General features: G+C 39.5%; 2 protein-coding genes across 6 annotated transcripts in view; one reads left to right on the top strand and one right to left on the bottom strand.

The window, feature by feature from the left end:
- Positions 1-16,186, bottom strand: part of ogfod3 (2-oxoglutarate and iron dependent oxygenase domain containing 3) — a 172,467-nt gene extending 156,281 nt beyond the window's left edge. Inside the window, exon 1 of one of the 2 annotated variants that reach the window (XM_030121584.1) lies at positions 15,976-16,186. In XM_030121584.1, the coding sequence (XP_029977444.1) occupies positions 15,976-16,043 (68 nt within the window). In that variant the 5' untranslated portion in view covers positions 16,044-16,186. The remainder of the gene's footprint in view (positions 1-15,975) is intronic. The other variant, XM_030121583.1, reaches the window with a different exon arrangement.
- An 82-nt stretch (positions 16,187-16,268) lies between these two features.
- Positions 16,269-24,456, top strand: part of hexd (hexosaminidase d) — a 28,447-nt gene continuing 20,259 nt past the window's right edge. For 2 of the 4 annotated variants that reach the window (XM_030121579.1, XM_030121578.1), the window contains exons 1-3: positions 16,269-16,653; positions 16,747-16,862; positions 17,053-17,140. In XM_030121579.1, the coding sequence (XP_029977439.1) occupies positions 16,567-16,653; positions 16,747-16,862; positions 17,053-17,140 (291 nt within the window). In that variant the 5' untranslated portion in view covers positions 16,269-16,566. The remainder of the gene's footprint in view (positions 16,654-16,746; positions 16,863-17,052; positions 17,141-24,456) is intronic. The other 2 variants (XM_030121581.1, XM_030121580.1) reach the window with 2 other exon arrangements.

Raw genomic sequence — 24,456 nt, 5'->3', positions numbered from 1 at the left:
AATGTTACTTTGGGTCCAACTCAATCTGACCCTCTGTGTGCGAGATATACACACTTTTATACTTCTAAAAATGGCCGCTTATTTGTGAGGTCATCACAGCCACGCCCAACATTTGATCAAAAATGTAAATGTTAACTTTTGATCACACATGTGTGTAGGGGATTTTCACCCAGTTTGGTCCAAATTGGATGTAAACCCTAGGGGGAGATGATGAAAGTATGAGGGGTGGGATTTTACAGGTCGACACTTCCATCCAATATGGCCGACTTCCTGTTGGGTTTAGGGCAGGGCCATAATGTCATTTTTTACTTGTTCTACCATGGGCTATGTCTGGACCAAGTTTCATGTTTCTATGTTGAAATTTTTTTTGGGTGGGTTCCAATTCGCGCAATGTATTTTCATATTTTGAGGGGGCGTGGCCAAGTCATTTTTCAATATTTCTTAAATTCTCCTTGCTGGAAAATTCTACTTTTCTGCAGTGTAATTTTCAGTCTATGTACCATTAGTGGAACACGGAGAGTTTTTCAGCAATAGAGTCGTTGTACCAAAACCCCATTCATTTGAATGGAACAGTTTTGGTGTTGTCATGGCAACACAATTGTAAATAGGGGTTTGACCTCATTGACTTTTTGGTTCAGTTTGAAATTACAGATGTGTGTCAATTTTTTTTTTTTTGCCTATGTTAAAAAAAAATTTTTCATCCCATTCAAAAACTGTGGGGGGCGTGAGAGAGCCATTTTATGAATCATCTTCACGATTTGCATATCATCGTGTTCAAGTTGTCATTCTGCACAAATGTTACATTGGGTCAAACTCAATCTGACACTCTGTGTGCGAGATATACACACTTTTATACTTCTAAAAATGGCCGCTTTGTTGTGAGGTCATCACAGCCACACCCAACATTTGATCAAAAATGTAAATGTTAACTTTTGATCACACATGTGTGTAGGTGATTTTCACCAAGTTTGGTCCAAATTGGATGTAAACCCTAGGAGGAGATGATGAAAGTATGAGGGGGGGGATTTTAGAGGTCCACACTTCCACCCAATATTGCTGACTTCCTGTTGGGTTTAGGGCAGGGCCATAATGTAATTTTTTACTTGTCCTACCATGGGCTATGTGTGTACCAAGTTTCAAGTTAGTATGATAAAAAAATTTTGGGGAGGCCTCCCATCCGCGTAATGTATTTTAATTTTTGAGAGGGCGCCACCGAGTCATTTTGCAGTATTTTTTCTTGGCGACTCCAAATAAAAAAAAATTTTCGCCGGGCTTGAATATTTGGTCAAATAAAATTGACTTTTTGTGAACGTATAATTGGTGAAATTTGGGATCAAAGCGGCATAGAATAATAATAATAATAATAACGGAACCATACGATTTTAATAGGCCCTCGCCGACATGTATGTCTGAGCTCGGGCCTAATAATAATAATAACGGAACCATGCGATTTTAATAGGCCTTCGCCGACATGTATGTCTGGGCTCGGGCCTAATTAAAGCCGCAAGCGGCATCTAAAGGCCCTCACCATGGGCACGTCCAGTAGAAGTATGTCCATTGTTCAGCAGGTGGCACTCTAGCACCAAATTACAATGGCTTCTGATGAATTGATGTAGGCCTGGGCAATTGATAACTGATTCAAATTTGAGGCAAATCTTTGTTTATATGTCCGAACTAAAGAAAGTTTTGTATAAGTAAAACTGTAGGGGGCGCTATTCAACTAAAATTAAATTTCTACCATTGAACGTGTGTAGGCGTGCGAGATGTACCACTGAGTGAAATTTGAGCCAAATCGTGTTTGTATGTCCGAATTAATGTAATTTTCGTGAAGGTACATTTGTAGGGGGCGCTATTGAGCGAAATGTCATTTTCTTTTGATAAATGGGTGTAGGCCTGGGAGATTAACAAATGATTCAAATTTGAGCTAAATTGGTGTTCATATGTCCAAACTGAAGAAATTATCGTAAAGGTAAAGTTGTAAGGGGCGCTATAGCACCAAATGTAAAATTTTTCTGATAAATGGGTGTAGGTCTGGGCGATAGACGTCTGAGTCAGATTTGAGCCAAATCAGTGTTCGTATGTCCGAACTCAAGCAATTTTAATAAAATAATTTTTAAAAACTTGTAGGGGGCGCTGTAGTGCGAAATTTCAGTTTCTTTTTACAAATAGGTGTAGGCTTGGGAGAAAGATGTCTGAGTCAAATTTGAGCCAAATCGGTGTTCGTATGTCCGAACTGATGTCATTTTTGTAAATGTAAATTTGTAGGGGGCGCTATAGTGCAAAATGTCAATTTCTTTTGATAAATGTGTGTAGGCCTGGGAGATAGACGACTCCTTCAAATTTGAGCAAAATCTGTGTTCGTATGTCTTAGCTGAAGCAATTTTTGTAATGGTAAATAACCGAAGAAACTTTGCAAAGTTTGCGACATCGTCACACAAAAACGGTGAAACCGATCCAAAAAATTCGGCTAACTTTTGATGTCCCACTTCTCTAGATACTGTACACCGATTTTGAGCTCATTTGGCAAATTGCCTTAGGAGGAGATAGTTAAAATACGACATCAGCGAAAATGCTGACTCAGCATTTTGGAAATTTCAATCCAATTTGGCCGACTTCTGGTTGGTTTAGGGGCGTGGCCATAATAATATTTTTTGCTTGTCTCCACATGATGAATCTGTGTACCGATTTTCGTGGCTCTATGACAAACTTTATGTTGGACGTGCTCCCATTTACGTAATGTATTTCCACTTTTCAAGGGGGCGCTGTCACAACATTTCTTAACCGGCATGTATGAAACCTATATGTAATTTCAATTTTGCACATTTCTGAATTTTAGGCAAAATTTGGTGAGTTTTCGTAAATGTTTAGGTCGGTCAAATTTGAGCTCAAAACACAGGAAAAAGAAAAATAAACATTAAAAAAAAATTAAAGCCGCAAGCAGAATCTACAGGCCCTCGCAACGGGCACGTCCAGTGGAAGTATGTCCATCGTTCAGCAGGTGGCGATCTAGCCCCAAATTTTGTGTCTTCTGATGAATGGGTGTACGCCTGAGAGATTGACAACTGATTCAAATTTGAGGCAAATCTTTGTTTCTATGTCAGAACTAAAGAAAGTTTTCTATAAGTAAATCTGTAGGGGGCGCTATGCAGCTAAAATTAAATTTCTTCCGTTGAATTGGTGTAGGCCTGCGAGATGTACCACTGAGTCAAATTTGAGCCAAATTGGTGTTTGTATGTCCGAATTGATGCAATTTTCGTGAAGGTAAATTTGTAGGGGGAGCTACTGAGCGTAGTGGTAATTTCTTTTGATAAATGGGTGTAGGCCTGGGAGATTGACAACTGATTCAAATTTAAGCCAAATTGGTGTTTGTATATCTAACGTGAAGTAATTTCCGTAAAGGTAAAATTGTAGGGGGCGCTATGGCACCGAATTTCAAATTTTTCTGATAAATGGGTGTAGGCCTGGGAGATAGATGTCTGAGTCAAATTTCAGCCAAATCGCTGTTCGTATGTCTGAACTGAAGCAATTTTAAAAATAAAAAAATATTTAAAAATTTTGTAGGGGGCGCTGTAGTGCAAAATTTTAGTTTCTTTTAATAAATGGGTGTAGGCCTGCGAGATAGATGTCTGAGTCAAATTTGAGCCAAATCGGTGTTCGTATGTCCGAACTGAAGCAATTTTGATAAAAATTATTTTTAAAAATTTGTAGGGGGCGCTGTAGCGCAAAATTTCAGTTTCTTTTGATAAATAGGTGTAGGCCTTTGAGACAGATGTCTGAGTCAAATTTGAGGCAAATCGGTGTTTGTATGTCCGAACTGATGTCATTTTTGTAAATGTACATTTGTAGGGGGCGCTATAGTGCGAAATTTCAATTTCTTTTAATAAATGGGTGTAGGCCTGGGAGATAGATGTCTGAGTCAAATTTCAGCCAAATCGCTGTTCGTAAGTCTGAGCTGAAGCAATTTTTGTGATGGTAAATTTTCGAAAAAACTTCACAACGTTTGCAACCTCGTCACACAAAAACGGTGATGCCGATTCAAAAAATTCGGCTAACTTTTGATGCCCCACTTCTCTAGATACTGTACACTGATTTTGAGCTCATTCGGCCAAACGGCTTAGTAGGAGATAGTTAAAATACAACTTCAGCGAAAACGCTGACTAAGCATTTTGGAAATTTCAATCCAATATGGCCGACAAAGGGTTGGTTTAGGGATGTGGCCATAATAATATTTTTTGTTTGTGTCCTCATGATGAATCTGTCTACCGATTTTCGTGGCTCTACGACAAACTTTATGTTGGACGCGCTCCCATTGGCGCAATGCATTTCCACTTTTCAAGGGGGCGCTGCCGCAACATTTCTTTACCGACATCTACGAAACCTATATGTAAATTCAATTTCTCGCACTTCTGAATTTTAGGCAAAATTTGGTGAGTTTTCGTAAATGTTCAGAGGGTCAAAATTGAGCTCAAAGCGCAGGAGAAAGAAAAATAAGACAAAAAAATAAATAAATAAAAATAAAAACAATTAAAGCCGCAAGCGACATCTAAAGGCCCTCGCCAAGGGCACGTCCAGTGGAAGTATGCTCATCGTTCAGCAGGTGGCGCTGTAGCCCCAAATTTTGTGTCTTCTAATGAATGGGTTTAGGCCTGGGACATTGACAATTGATTTGAGACAAATCAGTGTTCCTATGTCCGAACTGAACAAAATTTTGTATATATAAATCTGTAGGGGGCGCTATGAGCAAAAATTCAATTTGTTCCATTGAATGGGTGTAGGCCTGTGAGATGTACCACTGAGTCAAATTTGAGCCAAATCGGTGTTCGTATGTCTGAACTGATGCAATTTTCGTGAAGGTAAATTTGTAGGGGGCGCTACTGAGCGAAGTGGCAATTTCTTTTGATAAATGGGTGTAGGCCTGGGAGATTGACAACTGATTCAAATTTGAGCCAAATTGGTGTTCACATGTCTAACATGAAGTAATTTTCATAAAGGTAACATTGTAGGGGGCGCTATGGCGCCGAATTTAAATTTTTCTGATAAATGGGTGTAGGCCTGGGATATAGACGTCTGAGTCAAATTTGAGCCAAATTGGTGTTCGTATGTCCAAACTGAAGCAATTTTAATAAAAAATATTTAAAAATTTTGTAGGGGGCGCTGTAGTGCAAAATTTCAGTTTCTTTTGATAAATAGGTGTACGCCTTTGAGACAGATGTCTGAGTCAAATTTGAGCCAAATCGGTGTTTGTATGTCCGAACTAATGTCATTTTTGTAAATGTACATTTGTAGGGGGCGCTATAGTGCGAAATTTCAATTTCTTTTAATAAATGGGTGTAGGCCTGGGAGATGGACGTCTGAGTCAAATTTCAGCCAAATCGCTGTTCGTATGTCTGAGCTGAAGCAATTTTTATGATGGTAAATTTTCAAAAAAACTTCGCAAAGTTTGCAACCTTGTCACACAAAAACGGTGATGCCGATTCAAAAAATTCGGCTAACTTTTGATGCCCCACTTCTCTAGATACTGTACACCGATTTTGAGCTCATTCGGCCAAACGGCTTAGTAGGAGATAGTTAAAATACAATTTCAGTGAAAACGCTGACTCAGCATTTTGGAAATTTCAATCCAATATGGCCAACTAAGGGTTGGTTTAGGGGCGTGGCCATAGCCATATTTTTTGTTTGTCTCCTCATGATGAATCTGTCTACCGATTTTCGTTGCTCTACGACAAACTTTATGTTGGACGCGCTCCCATTGGCGCAATGCATTTCCACTTTTAAAGGGGGCGCTGCCGCAACATTTCTTTACCGACATCTACAAAACCTATATGTAAATTCAATTTCTCACACTTCTGAATTTTAGGCAAAATTTGGTGAGTTTTCGTAAATGTTCAGAGGGTCAAAATTGAGCTCAAAGAACAGGAGAAAGAAAAATAAGAAAAAAAAAATAAAAACATAAAAAATAAAAATAATAATAATCTGAGCAAGAACAATATAGCTGTTTCTATGGCAACCACGTATTTGCCCTTTTTTGAAAGTTCTCGAGGCCCCCCACATGTGTGTGGGGTCAGATGTCACCTGTCATGCACTTACACACATGTGACTGACCCCGAGTGGGCGTGTTCCATTGACTCCCATTCATTCTGAGCAGGTGTTAATATGCGATTTGTGCACATGTCACATACATCGTCGGAAAGGTCTCAGTGCCGTGAATGTGAATATGTGTGAGAGTGGCGACAGTGGCGAAAGGCGACCGCGTCACTGGCGATTTTGTCCCCATGCGCCCACTGCAGACTCAATAGGCCCTGCGCCGGCTTTACTCGGCTCGGGCCTAATAATAATCTGAGCAAGAACAATATAGCTGTTTCTATGGCAACCACATATTTGCCCTTTTTTGAAAGTTCTCGAGGTCCCCCACATGTCTGTGGGGTCAGATGTCACGTGTCGTGCACTTACACCCACATGACTGACCGTGACTGGGCGTGTCCCATTGACTCCCATTCATTCTGAGCAGGTGTAAATATGCGATTTGTTCACATGTCATATACATCGTCGGAAAGGTCTCAGTGCCGTGAATGTGAATATGTGTGAGAGTGGCGACAGTGGCGAAAGGCGATTGCGTCACTGGCGATTTTGTCCCCATGCGCCCACTGCAGACTCAATAGGCCCTGCGCCGGCTTTACTCGGCTCGGGCCTAATAATAATCTGAGCAAGAACAATATAGCTGTTTCTATGGCAACGACATATTTGGCCTGATTTGAAAGCTCTCGAGCTCCCCCACATGTCTGTGGGGTCAGACGTCACGTGTTGTGCACTTACACACACGTGACTGACCCCGACGTCGCGTGTCCCATTGACTCCCATTCATTCAGAGCAGGTGTAAATATGCAATTTGTGCACATGTCATGTACACCGTCGGAAAGGTCTGAGTGCCGTGAATGTGAATATGTGTGAGAGTGGCGACAGTGGTGAAAGGCGACCGCGTCACTGGCGATTTCGTCCCCATGCGCCCACTGCAGACTCAATATGCCCTGCGCCGGCTTTACTCGGCTCGGGCCTAATTAAAGCCGCAAGCGGCATCTAAAGGCCCTCACAACGGGCACGTCCAGTAGAAGTATGTCCATCGTTCAGCAGGTGGCGCTCTTTCACCAAATTTCAATGTCTTCTGATGAATGGGTGGAGGCCAGGGAGATTGATAACTGATTCAAATTTGAGGCACATCTTTTTTCGTATGTCCAAACTAAAGAAATTTTTGTATAAGTAAATCTGTAGGGGGCGCTATGCAGCTAAAATTAAATTTCTTCTGTTGAATGGGTGTAGGCCTGCGAGATGTACCACTGAGTCAAATTTGAGCCAAATCGGTGTTTGTATGTCCGAATTAATGCAATTTTCGTGAAGGTAAATGTGTAGGGGGTGCTACTGAGCGGAGTGGTTTCTTCTTTTGATAAATGGGTGTAGGTCTGGGAGATTGACAACTGATTCAAATTTGAGCCAAATTGGTGTTTGCATGTCTAACGTGAAGTAATTTTTGTATAGGTAAAATTCTAGGGGGCGCTATGCCAACGAATTTCAAATTTTTCTGATAAATGGGTGTAGGACTAGGAGATGGACATCTGAGAGAAATTTGAGCCAAATCGGTGTTCGTATGTCAGAACTGAAGCAATTTTAATAAAGAAATATTAAAAATTTTTTTAGGTGGCGCTGTAGTGCAAAATTTCAGTTTCTTTTGACAAGTAGGTGTAGGCCTGGGAGACAGATGTCTGAGTCAAATTTGAGACAAATCAGTGTTCGTATGTCCGAACTGATGTCATTTTTGTAAATCTACATTTGTAGGGGGCACTATAGTGCAAAATTTCAATTTCTTTCAATAAATGGGTGTAGGCCTGGGAGATAGACGTCTGAGTCAAATTTCAGCCAAATCGGTGTTTGTATGTCTACGCTGAAGCAATGTTTGTGATGGTAAATTTTAGAAAAAACTTCGCAAATTTTGAAACCTCGTCACACAAAAGCAGTGATGCCAATTCAAACAATTCAGCTAACTTTTGATGCCCCACTTCTCTAGATACTGTACACCAATTTTCAACTCATTTGGCCAAACGGCTTAGTAGGATATAGTTAAAATACAATGTCAGCGAAAAGGCTGACTCAGCATTTTGGAAATTTCAATCCAATATGGCTGACAAAGGGTTGGTTTAGGGGCGTGACCATAATAATATTTTTTGTTTGTCTCCTCATGATGAATCTGTCTACCGATTTTCGTGGCTCGACGATTAACTTTATGTTGGACGCGCTCCCATTGGCGCAATGCATTTCCACTTTTCAAGGGAGCGCTGCCACTACATTTCTTTACCGACATCTACGAAACCTATATGTAAATTCAATTTCTCACACTTCTGAATTTTAGGCAAAATTTGGTGAGTTTTCGTAAATGTTCAGAGGGTCAAAATTGAGCTCGAAGCGCAGGAGAAAGAAAAATGAGAAAAAAAAACAAAAATTAAAGCCGCAAGCGGCATCGAAAGGCCCTCACCACGGGCACATCCAGTAGAAGTATGTCCATCGTTCAGCAGGTTGCACTCTAGCACCAAATTTCAATGTCTTCTGATGAATGGGTGTAGGCCTGGGAGATCGACAACTGATTCAAATTTGAGGCAAATCTTTGTTTGTATTTCCGAACTAAAGAAAGTTTTGTATAAGTAAATCTGTAGGGGGAGCTATGCAGCTAAAAATAAATTTCTACCATTGAATAGGTGTAGGTTTGTGAGATGTACCACTGAGTCAAATTTGAGCTAAAACAGTGTTCGTATGTCCGAATTGATGCAATTTTCGTGAAGATAAATTTGTAGGGCGCGCTACTGAGCGAAGTGGCAATTTCTTTTGATAAATGGGTGTAGGCCTGGGAGACTGACAACTGATTCAAATTTGAGCCAAATTGGTATTCGTATGTCTAACATGAAGTAATTTTCGTAAAGGTAAAATTGTAGGGGGCGCTATGGCACCGAATTTCAAATTTTTCTGATAAATGGGTGTAGGCCTGGGAGATAGACGGCTGAGTCAAATTTGAGCCAAATTGGTGTTCGTATGTCTGAACTGATGTCATTTTTGTAAATGTACATTTGTAGGGGGCGCTATTGCGCGAAATTTCAATTTCTTTTAATAAATGGGTGTAGGCCTGGGAGATAGACGTCTGAGTCAAATTTGAGCCAAATCGGTGTTCGTATGTCTGAACTGATGTCATTTTTGTAAATGTACATTTGTAGGGGGCGCTATTGTGTGAAATTTCAATTTCTTTTAATAAATGGGTGTACGCCTGGGAGATAGACGTCTGAGTCAAATTTCAGCCAAATCGGTGTTTGTATGTCTAAGCTGAAGCAATTTTTGTGATGGTAAATTTTCGAAAAAACTTCGCATAGTTTGCAAGGTTGTCGCACAAAAACGGTGACACCGATTCAAAAAATTCGGCTAACTTTTGATGCCCTCCTTCTCTAGATACTGTACACCGATTTTGAGCTCATTTGGCAAAACGGCTTAGTAGGAGATAGTTAAAAAACGTCAGCGAAAACGCTGACTCAGCATTTTGGAAATTTCAATCCAATATAGCCGAGTAAGGGTTGGTTTAGGGGCGTGGCCATAATAATATTTTTTTTGTCTCCTCATGATGAATCTGTGTACCGATTTTCGTGGCTCTACGACAAACTTTATGTTGGACTCGCTCCCATTGGCGCAATGCATTTCCACTTTTCAAGGGGGCGCTGCCGCAACATTTCTTGATCTCTATGAAACCTATATGTAAATTCAATTTCTCGCACTTCTGAATTTTAGGCAAAATTTGGTGAGTTTTTGTAAATGTTCAGAGGGTCAAAATTGAGCTCAAAGAGCAGGAGAAGAAAAATAAATTAAAAAAAACATAATAATAATAATAATCTGAGCAAGAACAATATAGCCGTTTCTATGGCAACCACATATCTGGCCTTATTTGAAAGCTCTCGAGCTCCCCCACATGTCTGTGGGGTCGGATGTCACGTGTCGTGCACTTACACAAACGTGACTGACCCCGACTGGGCGTGGCCCATTGACTCCCATTCATTCTGAGCAGGTGTTAATATGCGATTTGTGCACGTCATGCACATCTTCGGAAAGGTCTCAGTGCCGTGAATGTGAATATGTGTGAGAGTGGCGACAGTGGTGAAAGGCGACCGCGTCACTGGCGATTTTGTCCCCATGCGCCCACTGCAGACTCAATAGGCCCTGCGCTGGCTTTACTCGGCTCGGGCCTAAAAATAAAAAAAATAAAAATAATAATAATCTGAGCAAGAACAATGTAGCCGTTTCCGTGGTAACCACGTATCTGACTTTACTTTAAAGCTCTCGAGGTCCCCCACATGTCTGTGGGGTCAGATGTCACGTGTCGTGCACTTACACACACGTCACTGACCCCGAGTGGGCGTGTCCCATTGACTCCCATTCATTCAGAGCAGGTGTAAATATGCGATTTGTGCACATGTCATGTACATCTTCGGAAAGGTCTCAGTGCCGTGAATGTGAATATGTGTGAGAGTGGCGACAGTGGCGAAAGGCGACCGCGTCACTGGCGATTTCGTCCCCATGCGCCCACTGCAGACTCAATAGGCCCTGCGCCGGCTTTACTCGGCTCGGGCCTAATAATAATCTGAGCAAGAACAATTTAGCCGTTTCCATGGCAACCACGTATTTGGCCCTGTTTGAAAGCTCTTGAGGTCCCCCACATGTCTGTGGGGTCAGATGTCACGTGTCGTGCACTTACACCCACATGACTGACCCTGAGTGGGCGTGTCCCATTGACTCCCATTCATTCTGAGCAGGTGTAAATATGCGATTTCTGCACGTCATGTACATCTTCGGAAAGATCTCAGTGCCGTGAATGTGAATATGTGTGAGTGGCGATTTCCACTTTTCAAGGGGGCGCTGCAGCAACATCTCTTTACCGACATCTATGAAACCTATATGTAAATTCAATTTTGCACATTTCTGAATTTTGGGCAAAATTTGGTGAGTTTTCGTAAATGTTAAGGGGGTCAAAATTGAGCTCAAAGTGCAGGAGAAAGAAAAAATAAGACAAAAAAATTAAAATAAAAATAATAATAATTTGAGCAAGAACAATATAGCCGTTTCCGTGGCAACCACGTATTTGGCCCTATTTGAAAGCTCTCGAGGTCCCCCACATGTCTGTGGGGTCAGATGTCACGTGTCGTGCACTTACACCCACATGACTGACCCCGAGTGGGCGTGTCCCATTGACTCCCATTCATTCTGAGCAGGTGTAAATATGCGATTTCTGCACGTCATGTACATCTTCGGAAAGGTCTCAGTGCCGTGAATGTGAATATGTGTGAGAGTGGCGACAGTGGCGAAAGGCGACCGCGTCACTGGCGATTTCGTCCCCATGCGCCCACTGCAGACTCAATAGGCCCTGCGCCGGCTTTACTCGGCTCGGGCCTAATAAGACAAAAAAATAAAAATAATAATAATAATCTGAGCAAGAACAATATAGCCGTTTCCGTGGCAACTACATATTTGGCCTTATTTGAAAGCTCTCGAGGTCCCCCACATGTCTGTGGGGTCAGATGTCACGTGTCGTGCACTTACACACACGTGACTGACCCCGACTGGGCGTGGCCCATTGACTCCCATTCATCCTGAGCAGGTGTAAATATGCGATTTGTGCACATATCATGTACATCGTCGGAAAGGTCTCAGTGCCGTGAATGTGAATATGTGTGAGAGTGGCAACAGTGGCGAAAGGCGACCGCGTCACTGGTGATTTCGTCCCCATGCACCTACTGCAGACTCAATAGGCCCTGCGCCGGCTTTACTCGGCTCGGGCCTAAATATTAAAAATTTTTGTAGGGGGCGCTGTAATGCAAAATTTCAGTTTCTTTTGACAAATAGGTGTAGGCCTGGGGGACAGATGTCTGAGTCAAATTTAAGTCAAATCGGTTTTCGTATGTCCGAACTGATGTCATTTTTGTAAATGTACATTTGTAGGGGGCGCTATAGTGCGAAATGTCAATTTCTTTCAATAAATGGGTGTAGGCCTGGGAGATAGACGTCTGAGTCAAATTTCAGCCAAATCGGTGTTTGTATGTCTTAGCTGAAGAAATTTTTGTGATGGTAAATTTTCGAAAAAACTTTGCAAAGTTTGTAACCTCGTCGCACAAAAACAGTGACACCGATTCAAAAAATTCGGATAACTTTTGATGTCCCACTTCTCTAGATACTGTACACCGATTTTGAGCTCATTCGGCCAGACGGCTTAGTAGGAGATAGTTAAAATACAACGTCAGCAAAAACGCTGACTCAGCATTTTGGAAATTTCAATCCAATATGGCCAACTAAGGGTTGGTTTAGGGGCATGGCCATAGCCATATTTTTTGTTTGTCTCCTCATGATGAATCTGTGTACCAGTTTTCGTGGCTCTACGACAAACTTTATGGTGGACGAGCTCCCATTGGTGCAATGCATTTCCACTTTTCAAGGGGGCACGGCCGCAACATTTCTTTACCGACCTCTATGAAACCTATATGTAAATTCAATTTCTCACACTTCTGAATTTTAGGCAAAATTTGGTGAGTTTTCATAAATGTTCAGAGGGTCAAAATTGAGCTCAAAGAGCAGGAGAAAAATATGAATCTGAGCAAGAACAATATAGCCGATTCTATGGCAACCACAGCAACCACATATTTGGCCTTATTTGAAAGCTCTCGAGCTCCCCCACATGTCTGTGGGGTCAGATGTCACGTGTCGTGCACTTACACACAAGTGACTGACCCCGAGTGTGCGTGGCCCATTGACTCCCATTCATTCTGAGCAGGTGTAAATATGCGATTTGTGCACATGTCATGTACATCGTCGGAGAGGTCTCAGTGCCGTGAATGTGAATATGTGTGAGAGTGGTGACAGTGGCGAAAGGCGACCGCGTCACTGGCGATTTCGTCCCCATGCGCCCACTGCAGACTCAATAGGCCCTGCGCCGGCTTTACTCGGCTCGGGCCTAAATATTGAATCTTATTGTCTGAGATCAAATGAACATTTGCTCCTCTTTGTGCCATTCGCCCGTACAGAGCTGGGAAAAAGGGCATTTGTGTACTCTGCTCCTTGCTCATGGAATATGCTGCTAAGAGACTGGAAACTGACTGAACTGATCTCTCTGAATGCTTTTAAATCCAAACTCAGAGTGTTATAGAATATCTCAATGACATCCATGTGTTTTGCATAGGTTGACTGGTCCGGTAAATTACTGTATGTTGTCACTTTATAATGTAACTGTATGTTGTAACTATGTGTTGTGCTGCCTCTTGGCCAGGACTCCTTTGGAAAAGAGGTTCTTAATCTCAATGGGATTTTCTTCCTGGTTAAATAAAGGTTAAATAAAAAAAATTAAAAAAATTTGACCATATTATTTATGTCATATTCTAAACACTGTTTAAAATTAATAAATGCATATGCACAATACATTTGAATATAATGTTAATATTATTTGTATGTTGTTAATATTGTAAAACAATAAATCAATATGAAATTGATAATTGAAATAAAAAATGTTTACGTAAACTTATGTTTACTTTTGTTGTCCATCCATAATGTTTTTGGCTTTGTCCATCCGTGACGCTGCCATGCGTCAAAATGCTTAGTATCTAGGGATGATTTTTTTTTTTTTTTTTCCACTGAATAAATTTAGGATGAAAATGTTACAGGAACTTCACTTTTGAGAACTTTGTAATTCTTTATAATTAATAGACATTAATTTTTTGTCCATCCATGACAGTAGTTTTTGCTATTTTTCATTTAAAAATATTTGAAACAAAATTTTGCCCTTTGAGTATGTCTAAGATGGTATTTAGACCTTTCCAATTATGTGTAATATTTGTCTTCAACTTGTGTGGTTCAAAAGTTATGAATCAAAAAGTAGTGGGTTTTCCATCCATGATGCCCTTGACCTCACCCAATAATATTAATGGGCTTGGTCAAGCAGCAACAGATCAAAAAAAAATTGCTGTTCAAATAGGTATACTCTTTCAACTAAATAAATAAGTAACTTATAAAACATATTTTGGCATGTATTTATAAGTACATTGTTATGGCAAGAATGATGATTTACCTAAATGATGTTTTTGTGGTCCAAAAAAAAAGCAAAATAAGGCTGGTAACGGATTAGGCCTGCACGATTAATCGATTTTAAATCGAAATCAGATTTTTTAATTAGGACAATTTTTAAAAAAGGGATGTTGTAAAATTGATTTCATCTCTCTCGTGCCTCCAGGAAGCGTGCTTGCAGGTTACCATAGGCTCTTCCTCCTATCAGTGACAGCGGTCTGTCACAGAACTCCCTGTCATGACCGGACTTTAAATGTGTTAATGAGTCTGCAGTACTTATAGTAATGTAAGCCGTGGCTTCACGCACGGATCCCGCAACTGAAACATAACTGCATGTGGATAATTCATCTTACGTTATCCCGGATCCGTACCGTACTGTCTTCTTCCGAACCGGGTCCGGGTCTTGGGGTCATCAGCCTCAGCAGAGGAGCCCAGACAGCCTCTGCCCACAAACATCCACCGGCTCCACAGATAGAATCCCTCCTTTGGGGATTCACTTATATTGATTTCTTATGCACAAAGACATAAATAAGACCTCTAAGCAAATTTTAGCTGCTGTGTAGAAGAAAGAGGGCCAACTCCAAGTCTGTTTTCATTCCTTTTAACTCCCTTAGTTCGATCCATTGGTTCAATGCAGAGGTTTACCAGCGTTTTAGTCTGTGCTCTTTCACTCTCCAGTTTAGTTTTCTTTTTCTTTCTGTCAGTCCAGCTCCAGTTCCAGTGCCCGCCATTACAACAAAATAAATCCAAGAAATCCCTTTCTTTAGGAAAAATGACAGATCTTACTCCTTACTCGTTAAGTTTATGTCTCACTACTAAACTCTGCCCTTTGGTGTGGTGTTGTCATAGTGACTCAAGTCTGCCGTAAATCAGTCCAGTTTTGTCCGACCTGACCAGGGAAGCTGGAAATAGCATTTGAAAATAACCTATTTTGGTGCTGATAATCTCATTTTAAATTGCAGACTACAATCAGGCATATATCTAAAAATGAGACTTTTTTAAGATCATGCAGAAAGTCCAAACAGGACCTTTAAAGTAGGTACAAATATCTTTATCTTTTGTAATTTGTATTATCCACTTCCAAGTAAAACCATTAAAAGAAACCCAAACCAAAACACATATTTCATGGTAACAGATCAAATGCCTAAAATCTCCAGGCCCCAAACTTTACATGCAATAAAAATTACGTTTTGGAATGTAGTATAAAAATCTCAACACAGCATGTTAGACACACATAATAAAAACTAAAATATAGAAAAAAGAACTTCATATACTACATTTTTCAAATTTTTACAATATTTCAAAAAATCTGAAAATTGCAATTCCGAGATGTGCTTTCACCAAGCAGATATGCCAATCATCATATGGCTGTAATTTTTTAGCAACAGGAACTTTTCTAAACCAGAAATAGATACAAAAACTTGACAAAATTTGCTTTTAAACAAAAGGGGGAAAAAAGAGCTATAATAGGGTATTGGGAGACAATTTTAATCTGTTATCCACATATGTATACCTCCCCTTGACCAGGCCCTAATACAAAACAATAGTCAAATACTGCCATGAACCGTTTTCCTGAATACTAGTTCTGTGGTATTTTCTGGACATAGTTATATTAAGTGGGGTTTAAAGGCAGAAACACTGAAAGAATTTCCACATTACCCCCTTTGTACAGTAGCCCGATACAGTATGAATATTTCTGTATCCACTGCTGAAATGCTACGCTCAACACTTCGCTAATACTTCAGTCAGGTCATCATAACATAAAGTCACCTCATTTTGTGTGCTTTTTCACCCAGACCAACTTGACACGGACACACGCAGTTCGCTACTAGCATAATTTTCGGAACTCACCTTTTGATTTTCTTCTCTATATCAATCGAATTGCAGCCTTTTGTATTCCTCATTCGCACTAATACCATTCTGAGTTAACCAAGCTTCTACAGACCACTAGAAAAATATAGGTGCACACAGCTGGAGCTCTTGCTTTGACTTTATCATACCATACACCCCGCCAACAGCTTGATACCACTGCCTGCGTCTCCTTACTTCCTAGTCGACGCCTATCGGCTCACATGATTGGCTCTTCTGATGAAAAAAGTGTGTTCTGATTGGACTACGTCATGATTCAATCGCTCCACAATGTACGACTGCGGCTGATGTACGGAAATGTTGTACCTTGAACTATTACAGTAACAATAGCTCTTGCCCCCATTTCTCTATCCATTGAGACAGAATTATTGGAATACCGACGGCTGGAAGCGAAAGAGAAGTTGTACACATAAAAAAAACTGGTTTTATTTGGTGTATCTTCGGCTTTGCTGTCCTGATGAGACCAATGTATACGTAAACGCTCGTTTCATTGCATACTACCCGTTATTAGTGTTCGTATGCATACTCACAGATACGTAGCATACGTGGCATATTTACAGTATCTAAGGAAGAATGGAATCTCTACCGTGGCCGAAAGGACAGAAACTAGTTCACCTGGATCTGAAAGGTGCCCCTCCAAGAGTGGAATACCTCCATAAGGTAAGAGCACTTCAGCTTCTCTGATTTGCAGCAGGGCTCGCAATTTTAAACCCTATAAATGTCTGCTTTGTCCTATTTGTTTCACCTGTTCAGCTGATCGACCTGTTCTCTCAGCTGGGTGTGAATGGCCTGCTGGTGGAATATGAGGACATGTTTCCTTATGAGGGAGAGTTAAAGCTGCTGCAGGCCACAACACATTCTAGTTACAGGTGCAGTTTGGTAACTGCTTTCCTTTCTTGAATATTTATTGTCAGATTTATAAACCTAATCGGGTTGTGAGATCCTGTTACAAACTATAATCTTTTCTATGTGTAACAGGGATGTGTCTTTATGTGCAATAAAATGTTTTGGTTCAGAGTTCAGCTGTTGATTGCCATTTACTATGTGCTGTGTGTGCAGTCGAGAGGAAGTTTTGTCCCTGCAGGAAGCTGCAAAATCTAAGGGCATGGAGGTCATCCCACTCATACAGACGTTTGGTCACATGGAGGTGAGGCCAGGATTCAACTTCCCTGCTGTTTGGTTTCCCATATCAAAAGAAGTATTGGACAGTTTGGAAAATGCACAGAAAAGCAGAAAGTGATTTCTTTCCAGTTATTACTTTGTCGTGCTTTGCTTTTTGTTCACTTTTTATTTCATGAAGTTTAGCATTTTTATACCAGATAACTAGCCCCACTGTTCTCCACAACTGAAAATGAGAGCTGTCCTCTATATTCATCCACTGCTTAAGACTTATGTAGAAATTATTAGTGACTGCTTTTCTTTACAAGCAATGAACAGTAATAACATTTGCACAAATATCTTTTGAATAAGTACATCCTTTGTTAACAGCTAAATGTACAGTTTCATGACATTAGTGGAGTTTTAAAGCCCACAATCAATCTTGTAAACCTAAACATATTTTTCCCCAATATAGTTAAATTTTTATGTGAAAGATAGGTCTCCAGCACTGCTATTGTAGTTTAAATTTGTCCTCAAAAGTGTGGGAAAATTATGGAAAAGATAGAGATAAATGGCACTCCTTGATGTAGTCATCTGAGTGTTTGGTGGGCATTCAGCTTAGGCCTGTATCCTACATGAAAAGAAATCTCACCAAATTCCTTCAGTCTTTTAATTCTGTTCTGCATTTATGATAGTGAAATACCCAAGTCTGTCTTTGAGGAACTTTTTTTTAAATAATTTCAGTCATTTATTTCACACACTTTAGACAAATGCGTGCCCAAGTCTGCTCCTAAAGAACTGTACACCCTGACCTCATTTGGGCTAGTTTGATCACAACCAAGGTGTGACATCTCCCCTGGACGATAGTGTGGACCAAGCAGCCAGTTTTTTTATCTACCCGAAGAGGTGGTTTTAGTGTCAGTCAAACTCATTTGGAGTTTGGGAACTTTCGGGTTGGTTTGGCCAGTCAAAGTAAGTTGGCTAACAAGGCTATTGTTACTAGATAAGATAAAAAAGAAAAGCAAGTGGAAGAATCAGGTGAACATGCCAACATCAGATACATGGCCATCTATAAAGGGAGACACAGTACATGTGATGATGATAGCAGGATGTATCAGTTTATTCCCAAAATTGCTGTGTGAAAGCAAAACTGACTAACCACTAGGGCTGCACGATTAATCGATTTTAAATCGAAATCGGATTTTTTAATTAGGACAATTTTTAAAAAAGGGAAATCATAAAATCGATTTCATCTCTCTCATGCCTCCGGGCCGCGCGCCTCCGCGTGCCCGCGGGCTCCCGTAGGCTCTTCCTGTGACAGCGGTCTGTCTCAGAAGTCCGTGTAATGACCGGACGTTAAATCTGTTCATGAACCCGCAGTACTTATACCAATATAAGCCGTGGCTTCACGCACGGATCCCGCAATTGAAATATAACTGGAAGCGGATCACTCATCTTCCGTTGTCCCGGATCCGTACCGTACTGTCTTCTTCCGAACCGGGTCCGGGTCTCGGGGTCATCAGCCTCAGCAGAGGAGCCCAGACAGCCCTGTGCCCACACACATCCACCAGCTCCAGGGATAGAATCCCTCCAGTGTGTCCTGGGTCGGTCTATTCCACGCACGGATCCCCCAGTTTAAATAGAACAGCATGGGGAACACTCATATTAACCTGGTCCACGCACACACGCATGACTGATGCCTGTCACTGACTGACACTGGTATCACTTCTGTGGGCCAGATACCCAGAAAAGAAAGAAAAAAAAAACTTTTTTTTTTTTTTTATAATTAATTTAGTCCTCTTACTTGCTAAATTTTTCATTCACAAATGTAAGTTCTGTAACACAAAACCAAATATTATTTATGTTTTGTAAGATGTTGAAATTTATTTAAAGCTGTTAGATAAATGTGGAAACAAAAAGGTTGTAACAACTATCAGTATTTGCTCTGATTTGGACATTTTCTTATAGTGTATTCCCCCTGACAAACTTATGTTATTTTCTTGTTGTATACATTGTTTGTATACTCTACTTCATTTCAAAGATTTAATGAAGAGAAAAAACAAAACAAAACTGTGGGTTCATCACGTGATCCCATCACAGCTTTGAGGTCAGAGCAGTGGCTTGCATTGTGGACTGCTCACGAAAACGACATGTTGACTGCTGTTGCCTTTTCTAGTTATACCCAAAAATCGAAATCAAAAATCGAGTTTTTAGAGGAAAAAATCGGGATTTTTTTTTTTTTTGCCAAAATCGTGCAGCCCTACTAACCACATATAAAATGAAAGACTCTCACCTCACATCTTTAAGTTGTGACAACACCTAGGACTTTTCTGGATGCTACTTTTGTACCAGATCATGATCACAATTACCTCTTGACATCAACATTCAAATCATATTATTATTCAGAGGTTTTGTCACTTTACTACTCCTAAATTTCCCTCAGAATCTTTCTAGAATGTGTTGCAGGGATCATTAGGAATTGGACTCATACTGTACTAATAAAGGGACGCTGACCACAACAAGAACTGTCTTCATACAATCTACAAAGAAAAACAAATCAAAATATATTTAAATCACTCCTTTTTTATGTGCATTTTTCATACTGTTATTACTCTTTTCTCCTTTCAGTAATACAAGGCATCCATAAAGTCTCTTTACAGTTTAACACATTTATTACAAAAGCAAATGAATAGACAAATCTGTGAAAATTATTGCAAAATGAAAAGTGGATATTGAAGTCAATCAAATCATTCATTCATTCATTCATTATCTGACTAAGTTCAGATGGGAGCGCCAAATTACACACACACAAAAAACAAATAAAATAAAAAATAAATAGATAAATAAAAATATCTGTATAATAAACTTTAAACGCACCCTTTACACTTCCTAGACATGTTTTCTCTTAAATAACTCATAATCAAGCCTCAGTATGACAAATCGTTATTCCACTTATCCCACTTTGTGGATTCTGTCATCCACATTTATTTATTATTCACTATTAAAAGCATGACACCAACTCAGTATCTAAACCACTAGCGGCTAGCTACCGGGCCAGGAGCTACCACCACCAGCGGCCAGCTAACGGGCCAGGAGCCACCACCACCAGCGGCCAGCTAACGGGCCAAGAGCTACCACCACCAGCGGCCAGCTAACGGGCCAGGAGCCACCACCACCAGCGGCCAGCTACCGGGCCAGGAGCCACCACCACTAGCGGCCAGCTACCGGGCCAGGGGCTACCACCACCAGAGGCCAGCTAACGGGCCAGGAGCTACCACCACCAGCGGCCAGCTACCGGGCCAGGAGCCACTACCACTAGTGGCTAGCTACCGTGCCAGGAGCCACCACCACCAGCGGCCAGCTAACGGGCCAGGAGCCACAACCACCAGCGGCCAGCTACTGGGCCAGGAACCACCACCACCAGTGGCTAGCTACCGGGCCAGGAGCCACCACCACCAGCGGTAAGCCACCAGGCTAGGCCAGGAGCCAAGCTAATACAGGAGACATGGCAACTAAAAAGCTTGCAGAGGACATGGAAGAAGTTAAGAAGTCTTTGAACTTTATGTCTGAGGAATTAAGTAAGGTGGCAAAACAGCAGACTGGACTACTGGATTTAATTGAGGAAATGCAGAAATTGAAGGAGGTGATCAGGGAAAAAGACAAGAAAATAGACGAACTGGAAAGAAGAGTTGAAGATCTGGAGCAGTGCATAAGGATGGATGATCTAATGATAACAGGACTAAAGACAAACCATCGCACTTATGCAAGCATCACAGCAGGTGACAAGGACGGTGAGGATGCATCAAACACTGAATTACACTCTCTGGAGGAACAAGTTATTAAGTTTTTAAACAGTAAAGACATTCCTTTACACCATAAAGATATAGCTGTTTGTCACAAAAACAGAGTAAGAGGCCAAACATTATTATTCGTTTGGTGAGTAGAAAACAGAAGATTGAAGTGCTCAAGCATGCAAAAAAACTTAAGGGTACAGGGGTGTACATAAATGAAAATTTAACAAAGAGAAATGCTGCAATTGCAAGACAAGCAAGAATCTTGAAAAAGGAAAAAAAAAATCCAAGACACATGGGTAAGAAACTGTAAGGTAATGATAAGACTGAATGGTACTCCTGAACGGGCCAAAGTTATTGTTATTAGAGATATAACTGAGCTTGATCAATACAAATGAAAATGAAGAACAAAGTACAGAGGTGGACCAATGGACATATGTCATATCTGAATTTTGTTGTGATGGAGCTATGAGATCAGTTACTGTTGGGGACTGAAATATGAGAATGTGTGAATACACTGAATTTAAGTCTTTTGACTTTCAAGAACACAAACCCTATGTTTTAGAGAATGATATTGATCCAGAGACCCACTTCTACTACAGCATTAAAACAACATGTGAATATTATTCAGAAGACAAGTATAAGTCTAAAATTAAGGGTTTTTCGGTGATTCACTTTAATAGCAGGAGTCTCTATAGTAATTTTGATAAAATTAAAGATTATTTGCAACAAGTTCAGCATAAATTTAGTGTAATAGCAATTTCAGAGACTTGGCTGAGTGATGAGAAAGGGTTACATGATGAATTAGAAGGATATGAAATGTTTTGGCAAAACAGAGCCAATAAAAGAGGAGGGGGCGTGGCCCTATTTGTGTTAAATGATTTGAAATGTAAGATAAATGGTGACTTGACAGTTGCTATAGACAATCTGATGGAATGTGTAACGGTTGAAATTAAGATGGAAAAACACAAAAACATATTTCTTAGTTGTATTTACAGGACACCAGGGTCATGTATTGAGAAATTCAATAAGGAGATTACTGAGTTATATGAAAAATATTGTGATAAGGTGATTCTGGTTTGTGGTGACTTTAACATTGATTTACTGAAATGGAATGAACATGCAAAAACGGCAGAATTTGTAAATACTATGTTTAGTTTGAGTTTTCATCCTGTAATTACAAAACCAAGTAGAATCACATTGGAAAGCGCAACATTGATTGATAATATTTTTACAAACATTATTGATGGTGAAATAACGAGTGGTCTATTTCTGACTGACATAAGTGATCATTTACCGGTTTTTGTAGAACTGGAAATGAACAACAAATGATCTTTAACCAACTATAAGAAAAAACCTTGTTTGGTTAGAACAAAGTCACCAGAAGCAATTATGGCCTTAAAGGAGGAACTAATAAATTATGACTGGCATGAAGTTTATGTAGAGGATGTTAATGAATCATATAATGCTTTCTTAGACATATTCCTGACATTGTACAACAGACATTGTCCTGTGAATATAGGCAAAATTTTAAAAAGAATAAGAAACCATGGTTAACTAAGGGATTGGAAAGGGCTTGTAAGAAGAAAAACAGGCTCTATAGGGAATTTCTGAAGCACAGAACGAAAGAAAAAGAGAATAAATATAAAAGATACAAAAACAGATTGAAAACAATCATAAGAACACATAAAAAAGCCTATTATGATCAGTTGTTAGAAAAACATAAAAATGATATTAAAGGCACTTGAAGAGTGTTAAATGATTTGATTAAAAAAAGTAATAAAAAGGATTTTTCTACATATGTTGTTAAAACTGGTGACACTGTGGTGGAAAATATAGAGGACATTGTGAACATATTTAATGACTTTTTTGTTAATGTCGGTCCAAATTTGGCAAAAGATATTACCCAGTGGGAAAAGGATGATAAAAACTTTGATTTTGCTATTGAAAACAATAATTCAATGTTTCTTCGTGGAGTTTGTGAAAGTGAAGTGTTGGAAGTGGTCATGAAGTTTAAAAATAAAAAAATCTACTGATAGAAATTCCATTGATATGTCACTCATAAAACAAGTGATAAACAGTATCCTTCAACCATTCACTTATGTATGTAACAAATCATTTGAAACAGGCACTTTTCCAGAAAACATGAAAATAGCTAAAGTGATTCCAATTTATAAAAATGGTGATAAGCACATGGTGTCAAATTATAGACCGGTGTCACTGTTACCACAATTTTCTAAAATTCTTGAGAAACTGTTTGTAAAGAGGTTAGATGACTACATAGACAAATATAGGATATTAAATGATCATCAGTACGGATTTAGGAAAAACCGATCAACATCTCTAGCAGTAATGGAATTTGCAGAAAATATAGCAGCAGCGGTGGATCAGAAAAAACATACTGTTGGTGTTTTTATTGATTTAAGGAAGGCATTTGACACAATTGATCACTCAATATTACTCCGGAAAGGTGAAATGTATGGTATGAGAGGTGTGGCGCAAAACTGGTTAAAAAGTTATTGACAAAACAGGTCTCAGTACGTATCAATTGGAAATACAAATTCACAACTTAGAAAAGTAACATGTGGGGTCCCACAAGGTTCAGTTCTGGGACCCAAGTTATTTATACTTTATTTAAATGATATTTTTATGGCATCTAGTGAGTTAAAATTTTCAGTATTTGCAGATGATACTAATTTGCTTTATTCGGGAGCAAATATGAAACAAATATTAGAAACTGTGGAAAAGGAATTGATCAAGTTAAAAAAATGGTTTGATGTAAATAAGTTATCACTTAATGAAGATAAAACAAAATTTATGGTTTTTGGTGGTGCTAGGGGAAATTATGATATAAAACTGAAAATTAATGAAATTGAAATTGAAAGGGTGTATGAAACAAAATTTTTGGGAGTGATTATTGACCATAAACTCTGTTGGAAACCACAAATAGAATATATCAAACGCAAAATGTCCAAGGCTGTTGTGATTCTTTATAAAACTCGCGACTTGTTAAACAAAAAATGTTTGCATATGTTGTACTGTTCACTTGTAATGCCATATATGTCATACTGTGTGGAAATATGGGGAAATGTGTATAAAACTAATTTAGACCCGATAATTAAACTCCAAAAAAAAGCTATTAGAGTCATAAACAAAGCTGGTTATCTCCAATCAAGTAATCCACTTTTTGTAGAATATGGTTTACTAAAATTTTTTGATATTGTATATTTAAAAACAATGGAATTTATGTTTTGCATTAAAAGTAAAAACCTTCCTTTTTGTATTCAGAAAATTTTTAAGTTAAGAGAAGGACATTATAATTTAAGAGGGATGTTTGTGTTTGAAAAATGTAAAGTAAGAACAAACGTTAAATATCACAGTGTTTCAGTTATTGGTGTCAAGCTATGGAACGAATTGAAGGATGAAGTGAAATTGTGTAGCTCACTGTTGAGTTTCAAAAAGACTTTAATTTGTCAAATTCTGAAGGGCTATGAAAGTAATATGATTACAAATTGATTTATAACACTGAATGTAGTATAATTTGTGTTTAAGTATTTACCTGCTGCAACTACGG

The sequence above is a fragment of the Sphaeramia orbicularis genome, chromosome 19, assembly GCF_902148855.1.
Source record: "Sphaeramia orbicularis chromosome 19, fSphaOr1.1, whole genome shotgun sequence".
NCBI lineage: Eukaryota > Metazoa > Chordata > Actinopteri > Kurtiformes > Apogonidae > Sphaeramia > Sphaeramia orbicularis.
The sequence above is the reverse complement of the archived record's forward strand: the minus strand, read 5'-3'. Positions and strand labels throughout refer to the sequence as shown.